The 9,682-nt window shown below is 43.7% G+C and overlaps 1 protein-coding gene across 1 annotated transcript; it reads left to right on the forward strand.

Moving 5' to 3' along the window:
* The first annotated feature begins 2,343 nt into the window (after positions 1–2,343).
* Positions 2,344–3,597, forward strand: LOC136481092 (uncharacterized). Its single transcript, XM_066478465.1, has 3 exons — positions 2,344–2,589; positions 2,641–2,888; positions 3,156–3,597. Exons 1-3 carry the CDS (start codon positions 2,344–2,346, stop codon positions 3,595–3,597), a joined length of 936 nt encoding a protein of 311 aa, XP_066334562.1.
* The last annotated feature ends 6,085 nt before the right edge of the window (positions 3,598–9,682 follow it).

Below are 9,682 nucleotides of genomic sequence, written 5' to 3' on the forward strand. Positions count from 1 at the left end.
ACCGTCCCTTCTCCTCGAAACTCATCTCCTTAGTAATGTTTATTGATGCAATTCCACGGTAGGGCACCCTCATCTCTTCAGCTGGTGGTGTCCTTCCAGATGATGTAGACCCCCAACATGAGGAACGCAGTGGATAGCCTCTCAGACGATGTGCTTGCCGACATCTTCCGCTACCTCCCTGCCTAGTCCTTGTGCTGCTGCAAGTGTGTCTGTCGCTCCTATAAGCACATCATCTCCGACTCCTATTAACATAGGCAACTTTCATAGACTATCGTCGGCTTCTATGGCAACTGGTGGAAGGGCAATCGCCACTTCACTAGCATCACCAGTGAATGGCCTTCCTTGTCCTTCTTGTCCTCCCCCCTTCAAAAAGTCCTAGTCTCAGATTGTTGCAGCGGCCTCGTCCTTTGTTTGTGTTGTGGGCCTGGTAGATTACGTCACTATGTTGTCTGCAATCCAGTGACCCACAAATGGCATGTACTACCACGTAGCATCCGTTCTATTGGTTAGGCTCGCTTAGGTTTTGAACCAATGTCCTCACACTTCCATGTGATTGAATTTGTTGTGGTCGAGGGTGCGTGCGTAGGTGTGAAGATCTACTCATCTAAAACTACAGTATGAATCTTTAAGGAATCTGAATGGGGCGAGGATATTATTCTACGTTCAAAATCGAGAAGTGTTTTTCTTAATGGTTTTATACACATGCTTGAGTACTCTGCGATAGTTACTGTGGATATGTAGGGAAATAAATGGAGGACAATTCGTAAACCAGATGGTACTCAAATGTCCATCCATCAAGCTCAGGGTCACCTGTGTGTGCTCTGTTGATTTTCACTATATGTCCTGTCTTTTAGTGTGGATACTTGAAGACTATGGTACTGATAACTGGAGATTGAAGCATGTTGTGGACACGGAGGAACTGTTTGGACACATGAATATTAAACTTGGTTCTGAGCTTTGTGATGAGGAGTACATAGTGATTACAGTTCACCCAGAATGGAATTTCGTTTTTCTTGTTGGGAAGGATAGATCATTGATTGCATATGACATGGACCGCAGAAAGGTTCATGCCATCCATGCCCATGTCTTCCGCTTTTATAGATCAAGCGGGCGTTTCCATATGAATAGACCTTACTATCTTCGTTATGTTCCCTTTTTCATGGGGTCATTAGCAGAGCAGTAATGATGCCATTCCTGCATTTCGTCGTCATGACAATCTTTGTTCAGGTAGGGAGTTATTTTCATTCTATGTATGTATATGCCAATTTTTTCTTGTTAACTAAAGCAATGGTATGTTCAATATTATTAATTCTGCAGCTTTGCTCAGGTTGTAGATCAGAGATAAATAAGAGGAGTTCCATGGTGCATTGGCTACCAATCCCAAGGATGCACAAACTATATTCATTTTGCCTTTCAAGCAGGAGTGCCACATAGAAAGACCACAACTATGTCATTTCATTATGTAAGTCTCTATAGATCAGTACCTTTAGTATGCTCTATGTGCCGCTTGCGTTAGGACATCAGTTGAGAAAAATGTTATGGTAGCGTCCATTGTTATTGTAAAAAATACTATTGTTTGTGATCATGATTTATGGATATAATGATTATATATCTGTATGCTTTGTGTTCATGAAGCTATTAAGGGCCCAGCTAAATTAGTATCTATTGTGAAACCAAATGAAATTCTGTCACCGTCAGATGTGAGCGTCGTTCATTGTTTTGTTATCACCACCATCGTTATACATATGATGCGGCAGGGCTCAAAAGCATATCACCGCCGAATCATTTAGTAACCCGACACCGACTAAACAATCATCAAAGGCGGATCGTGGTGCAAGGCGACGGTGACCAAGACCTTTGTATTGACGGTTCATATGCTGAAGCGACGGTGTTGTTAACCTGTACACAGACGTCTTGGCCGTCGAAGCGACAGCGAACCCGCACCGCTGACAGTCAGGTCGAAGTACAAGGCGACGGTGCTGGTGACGACTACACAGGCGGTTGATGTGCCCACACGACTGTTTTGATAGCCTCAACCCAGGCGAATCATTTCCGATGCGGCGGTGTTAGTGCATACCAACACAGCCGGGTCGTGCTCCAATGCAACGGAAGTAAGAACCTAATCACGGACGGCTCATAAGCCAATACGGCGGTGTAGTGTACATCCCAGTTGGTCTGAGATAGCGATGGTGATGGCTACAAGTATCACTGCCGACAGCTTACTGCCGTGGCCGAAATTGCACTGCGATGGGGGTTACGACGCGGCTGTGAAAGGTGCGAGTATAGTAGTGTCGTGAGAATTAATGTGGTGCCTCCGTTGTAGCCCTAATTATTAATAGTAAGATGCAGCCGGCGCTGAAGACAGCCAAGGTGATTGGGTACCGAGCCAACGGTTTCTTCCGTGAGTACATCATGTCACGGCCTGTGGAAGAGACAATTTTCTTTCCAGTGGAAGTCTCTGCACTAGAGAACCAGCAGGGGCATGGTCATGGCTGCTTAACCACAGAAGGCATAGGACAACACAGGCATCGGGAGCACCTGGGATTACGACCAGATCCTGTTCCAGAGTTTGGACTTCTCACGGCTACGGTCTTTGACAGTGTTTGATAAGTCGTTTTGGTCATACTACGTGTCCGACAGGATGAGGGTGCTTCGGGTGCTGAATCTGGAAATGCCCAGGCAGTAGGCGATGATGACTTCGAGGAGACCAGGAAGCTGCCATCTCGTCTCAAGTTCCTCTCCCTGAGAGGACAGAGGGGTATCTGGAAGCTGCCAGACTCCGTTGGTGACCTGGTGCAGCTACAAACTCTCGATATCAGCGACACCTCCGTCGTCACGCTGCCACCATTCATCACCGAAGCTAATGAAGCTGCAGTACATTTGTGCAGGTAACACCGTTGCATGGACGGATGATCCGGCAGAAGGATCGACGCCATCAAGTAGCAGGTCGCCTGGTCTGGTGTTTTGCTTGCACAAGTTCCTCAGACGTGAACATTAAGAGACTGGAAGCCTTGCAAACCCTGGCCGCTGTCCATGTAAATACCGCAGACGGGGAGGCCATTCTGGGTGAGATCGTTTCCCTTCCCCAGTTGAAGAAACTCCAAGTCTGGCATCAGTGGCAAACACGGTTAACGGTTGCTTTCCTTTTTAGACAGCAAGACTCATTTGGAATCCTTGTCACTAAAGTTCGAGAGGAACAACCATTTCGTTCATTGGGAACACATCGGCTTTCCGACAAGCCTACGGAGCCCAAAGATGTCCGGCCGTGTAGAGCAGCTGCCATGGCCCATCAAGTATTGTGACGATCTCGTGAAGCTGACTATAGAGATGACTACACTATTCACACCAGATGTCATAATGGACCTCGGGCGCATACCAAATCAACGGACTCTACGCCTTCGTTCCAACAAGGATCAAGATGGTGAGCTCCAATTCACGTATAAAACGCTCAAATCCCCGTATGAAGAGATTTTCAAGAAACTCCAGGTCCACGAGATTGCTTGCAAATCCAAGTTGCATCTAAGGTTTGAAGACGAGGGAGCGATGGAGAAGCTTGAGCATCTGAAGCTCCACTGCCTTGAAGGGTCAGACATGTAGTCTTCTGGGCTTGAGCAGCCGGTTTCCCTCAAACAAGTATGGCTTCTGGGTTCCTTCAACGACGCATTCAAGGAAACAGTCCAGCAGCAGCTTGCCAAGCACCCCAAGAAACCTGCTCTGAAGCTGGAGGTCGTCCGGCCACGTCGTTCATCTGAGGCGTCGAGATCGTCGTGATTACGCTTGCCGTCATAACTTGCTGTTCCTGCACCGCACCGCACATACTGCTGGTGCCGTTGGTTCCCCTTAATCTTTCTTTCTTTTTTGTTTTAATAATTATTCTTTTGTCCTTATAATCGTCTACAAGTGAGCACCGGTTGTTATGTTTATGTACATATACGTGTATAATAAATGCTCTCGCGCTGTTGAATTTGGATGCCTATATTCAGATGGGATTGTAATATTCTGTTCTCTTACCCAATTATTACTAGGTGCATTGCTGTGTGTCTGTATATGGCGGAAAAGGCCTGTAAGTAGATTATTACTATATTACAGTTGTCACGTTATTTGTCAGCCTGGGACGTGATGTTTCTTCGCTAACTACAAACAAAATAGGTACCGGTCGCATCGTATTTACGTGGTTTCAGCTAGCACCTGGAAATAAAATCAATTTATCAACCTCTCTGTGGATGTTGCTTAACAATTAATCCAAATTTTGACACTGCTAATCCAGAAGGATTGAAGCCAAACTATGCCATGCTTCCTCATGAACAGGAAAATAAACTAAGGCTTCAGCCATGTTAAGCACAATGTCCAGAGCTGCACGCAGCACCTTAGCTTGCACCTGTAATGGTATTTTTCAGCTCTTTTTTTGTTTAAAAAGATAGATGTGAATAACAGGAACCTCGCTTAAATTTTGCTGTCCTCTGTCTTGTTGCGTCCCATGCCAGCTGAGGCTGAAGCAAAGGAAGGCAGATGCCTATATGGTCCATAGATAAAGCCACTATCACCAGGACCAAACAATAGGGCTGGGAGCTGTTTGTTTGCCCGTCTATTCATGTTGAAATTGGAATATCCGATGGGCCAGGCCGACACGCTTCCTGTATAAGTAGCCAAAAAGATGCAGTCAGGCCATCGGGGTAACACAATTTACATTTTTGTTCCTCTCGCGCGCAATTGTGACGAAGCAGCAATGAGCCAAACGATCACTACCTCCCAAAAGATCAGCCCTGCAACTAATCTTGTGATCCTTTGGCTTTCGTTTCTTAAAGCACACAGACACATCACAAAAGTAGGGTTGAGTGGAAGTGTCATTGGCTTGCAAGACAACACCTTCTCTCGTGGCCCACCTCCAATTCCACCATCCCTATGCACTCATAGAGGACAAGGAGTTCAACTTCCGTGGCCTTCACACACTACGTCAGAATTGGACATCACTGCCGGCCTTATCACTACAAGATTTTGAGGAACCGGCAATGATGTACCTTCACTACCGGTTTTGAGCTTGAAAATGATAAAATGATTGGGGCTGGGCTAAAACCGGTAGTGAAGGACCACATAACTGCCTGTTTGTGGCTTGCACTAGCAGTGAGTTGGCGGCTACTTATCACTGCCGGTTCTAGCCAAGACCCGATAGTGATTTGGAGTTATCACTGTCGGTTCTGGCCAAGAACCGACGATGATAAAATTGGCAGTACAAAAAGCTGGCGATGTCCTCTCCTTCCTCCTCTCTTCCATCCCGAGCACAGAGGCGCACGTTTGGGCCGCTCCCTGCAATGTTGTGGCTGCTCTTCACCGTGAAGCTAGCTCTTGGATTTGAAAGAATGGCTAGATCTTCTTGCTTTAAGGTTAGTAACAAGCATTCACTCCTTTGATTTTGTTGTTTAATTAGCGTTGTTTTGATGGCTACATTGCTTGATTCTCATTCTAGTTCTTTCTTCATTCTAGAGAGCACTTTTCCAATTGGACTTTGTGCAAGGCTTCCAAGCAAATTATGGTGAATCCATCATCCAAAAGGTTGGTGTCTATGAACACATTTAAATTCCTAGATAATTATTACATGGTGGTCAAGATCATTGTTAGTATGTGATACTATAATTAGTTCTTGTTAGGAGTAGAGTAGATTCTTTTACAATTTTGGTGAGCAAATCAATCCATGTGCCACCTACCAACACATTGTTTGGAGCTACATCGTTGTTCATGATCATGTCTCCAATTTTAGTGTTTTTTAATTAGTGTCTCTATTTTTATGTGGTGTGGAGTAGAATAATTGTTCTTTATTATTGTGCAATAATTGTTTTTTAATGGGGCTATGATTTTCAATTTATATGGCCGAGGCTACCAATTTCAATTTTTCAATAATTAGTGTACAATAATATTTTCCAAAAATAGGGTGACTAAATTAAATAAGTGTAGAATAAATTATTGTTTTGAGCAACAATTGTTGTTCATGAAGCTCCACTTGTTATTAATTTCTCTGTAATTACTGTCTTAATATTTTGTTCTGCAGAGATGGATTGAGAGTGGATGTATGGGTCCCGAACGTACATGGTTGGTGTTGGCAAGTTTCTCACTGATGCCAAAGCCCATGCTAGGAATGGGAACCCTGTCTTCTGCCCATGCAAAGATTGCATGAGTCAAAGGAAATGGGCTCAAATTGAGTTTGTACGAATGCACTTGATTACCAGAGGTTTCATGACAAACTATATAATATGGACTATGTATGGTGAGGTTAGTATGAATGCTCCGCAGTAAAACGATGATGATGTGGCCATGCCTGATGTAGCCATCCATGATGCTGACAAGGAACCCGGTGTCAACACGGAACCTATAACCATAATTTATAATGTGTTTAGGAACACGCTAGCTAACGACACTGAGGATAACGATGGCATTTCTTAGCTGCTACGTAATATAGAGACCAGATGTCTTAGTGAAAAACAACCGAGAAAGCTAGAGAAAATGAAACAAGATGGCAAAACACCATTGTATAAGGATTGTCCAGTGAACAAACTAGAAGCCAACATCATGCTGTAAGAGTTCAAATCGACAAATGTCCACAACGATAAAGGCTTCGATCAGTTGTTAGGTATAATAAGGAAACTGCTCCCAGGAAGAAATGAGTTTCCAGAAAAAAGACATACTTGGCCAAGCAAATGATCTGCCCCATCGGCCTCGAGGTTGAAAAAATCCACACATGTTCCAATGATTGCATATTGTACCGTGGAGACGAATACAAAGACTTGGATGCGTGCCCCAAGTGTGAAGCTCCACGGTACAAAGAAGGGCCGTCAGATGAAGGTACCAAGACTTGAGGAGGTCCCGTGAAGGTCGTTTTTTTATTTCCCTATAGCTCCCTAGGTGCATATGCTGTTTGCATATGCAAAGTCAGCCAAGCTGTTGCACTAACATGGCAAAGAGCATAAGAAAGATACAATGATGAGGCGCCCCGCCGATGGGAAGGACTAGAGGACTATCAATACTATGTTCTATAAGAACACCGGTGGAGAGGTAAGGCACCTTTGGTTTGGTTTGAGCACAGATGGAATGAATCCTTTCGATCAGGTTACAAGCAATCATAGCACCTGGCTAGTGACGCTCTGTATATATAACCTTCCACCTTGGCTCTGTATGAAGCGGTCGTACATCCAGATGCCACTACTGATCCAAGGGCCGAGACAACCTAGAAATGACATCGATGTGTTTCTAGAACCAGTGATCGATGAACTAGTGGAGATGTTTGAAAAGGGTGTGAAAGATGTTTGGGATGAGTACAAAAAGGAACATGCCACGATCAAGGCAGTACTTATTGCTACAATCACCGACTTGCCAGGGCGAGGTTGCTTGTCCGGAGAGAAGACAAAAGGCTATACTAGATGTGTTGAGTGCTTGGTTGGCACTGATGCAGTACATGTGCCAAAGAACTCAAAGATAGTTTATATTGGACACCATAGGTTCCTACCTAAGTATCACCCTTACCACAGGACCAGAAAATATTTTGACAGGACTATTGAGAAACGCTTACCTCCAAAATATTGAGACGGGCCTGCGATACTTTGAGAAGTCAACAAACTGGATGTTGTCCTTTGGAAGGGGGACTCTACAGTAGCAGCACCTGATGGGAGTGTCTGGAAGAAAAAATCAGTTGTCTAGTGCTGAGTGTACACCACTGTTTTGATCCCAATCACATTAATAAAAACATATGCGGTAACACGCCTAACACCTTGGTGGACACCGGAAGGACATCGAAGGATTCACTAGCCACACACTTGGACATGTAACACTTTAGAATTAGGAAAGAGCTGCATCCCATGCGCTAGAGGATGGCCACTTCGAACTTCCAGTTGCGTCATGAACTTTAAAGAATGAAGAAAAGCATGCACTTATTTCTTTCTTCAATGAACTCAAAGTCCCGATGAGCTACTATGCGAACACGAAGAGGCTAGTGAACATGAGAGAGCTCAAGTTCAACTATGGCTATATGAAGGCCCATGACTATCATGTCATTATGACTCAACTGCTCCATGTTGCTCTGCGTGGTATCCTCCCCCCAAAGGTCGGCGCCATAATCATAAAGTTGTGCTCGTTCTTCAATGTGATCTCAAAAAAGGTCATTGATGTGTCCACGCTAGACCACCTTGAGCGGGACATAGCTGAAACTCTCTGCAGGCTTGAGATGCATTTCCTGCCGACTTACTTTGATATCTCAGTGCATCTTATCGTTCATCTTGTTGACCAAATTAGAGCCCTTGGCCCAATGTACCTGCATCAGAAGTTCCCTTTTGAAAGGTTGATGAAAGTTTTCAGGAGGTATATTAGGAATAGATTTAGGCCAAAAGGGGGCATGGTTGAAGGATGGTCAACGGAGGAGGCCATTGAGTTCTGCACATATTATCTGGACATCAATAGGGCCAAAGTTCCAGAATCCCAACACGAGGGAAGACTAGGTGGCAAAGAAATGATCGGGGAGAAATCTATCACAGTAGACGATCACGTTTCTTTTAGACTGGCACAGTTTGTTGTTCTCTAGTAAGCAGAGGATGTGAAGCCATACATTGATGAGCATAGGCAATCACTGCAAACTTTGTATCTGAGCAGGTTATAAGCTTGGCTAGATAAAAAACATAAGGAGGAATTTGTCAACTGGTTGCGACGCCACCTGATTGGAACAACGTTGGGTATTCAGCTAGATATATTAGCCAAGGGACCATCTAGTACATTGCTTAAGTACCAAGGGTATGAGATCAATGGATTTACATTTTACACAAAAAAGCAAGATGGAAAGAGCACATACCAAAATAGTGGTGTTCGTTTCGATGGTCCCGATGAAAACGGCAACATGTAGGTGACATACTATGGTTTTATAGAGGAGATATGGGAGCTAGACGATAGTCAGTTGAAGGCAGCTCTTTTTCATTACCAGTGGGTTCGGCTCGAGAAAATCACCACTGACACAGAAGGGTTCGCTACCGTTGATCTCACCAAGACCGCATATAGAGACAACCCAATGGTCCTTGCAAAAGATGTTATGCAAATCTTCTATGCAGGGGACAATAAGACAAAAGAAAAGCTAAAAGTAGTCCTAGAAGGAAAAAGAAAGATTGTCGGTATCGATGGAGTGACGAACAAAGAAGACTAAGGGGCTATCAGGAAATGCCTCCATTCGAGGTAAACGTAACCCTACTATCCTTGAAGAGGGTGACGAACCTGCTTACGTCCGACGTGATCATGATGAGGCCCTCGTTATTGGATTCACAATAAATAGTTAGATTATTATTAACTATGTAATCATTATTCATATGTTATGTTAGTAATTCGCACTGAATATCTAATTTATATTTTGTGCGCATCTCTATAATTAAATTATTGACTATGTAATCAAATATTGAGATGAAGTTCACAAACACTATTATTTGATAATTATAGACCATTAATTATTTATAATAGAATTAAATAATCAAGACACAAATTTTTGTCTCATTTTATAATAAATTAATTGTATTTACAAACAATAAATGAATAAAAGAAAAAACAAAACCAATCCTAACGAAATCACTACTCTAGCAGCGGTTAAGGCACTAGACTTCTAACCCCGAGCCTCAGGTTCAAACCCTAGTTGGGACAAATTTTTAGATTTATAGAATTAATT

The sequence above is a fragment of the Miscanthus floridulus genome, chromosome 9 (assembly GCF_019320115.1).
Source record: "Miscanthus floridulus cultivar M001 chromosome 9, ASM1932011v1, whole genome shotgun sequence".
In the NCBI taxonomy this organism is placed as follows: domain Eukaryota; kingdom Viridiplantae; phylum Streptophyta; class Magnoliopsida; order Poales; family Poaceae; genus Miscanthus; species Miscanthus floridulus.

What these genes read in the sequence shown, in the direction of transcription:
- LOC136481092 (XM_066478465.1), top strand. Translation starts at nt 2,344, where the DNA reads ATGCAGCCGGCGCTGAAGACAGCCAAGGTGATTGGGTACCGAGCCAAC. An exon ending in TTGGACTTCTCACGGCTACG is followed by an intron (nt 2,590 to 2,640) that starts GTCTTTGACAGT and finishes CGTGTCCGACAG; the next exon opens with GATGAGGGTGCTTCGGGTGC. An exon ending in GCTGCAGTACATTTGTGCAG is followed by an intron (nt 2,889 to 3,155) that starts GTAACACCGTTG and finishes CTTTTTAGACAG; the next exon opens with CAAGACTCATTTGGAATCCT.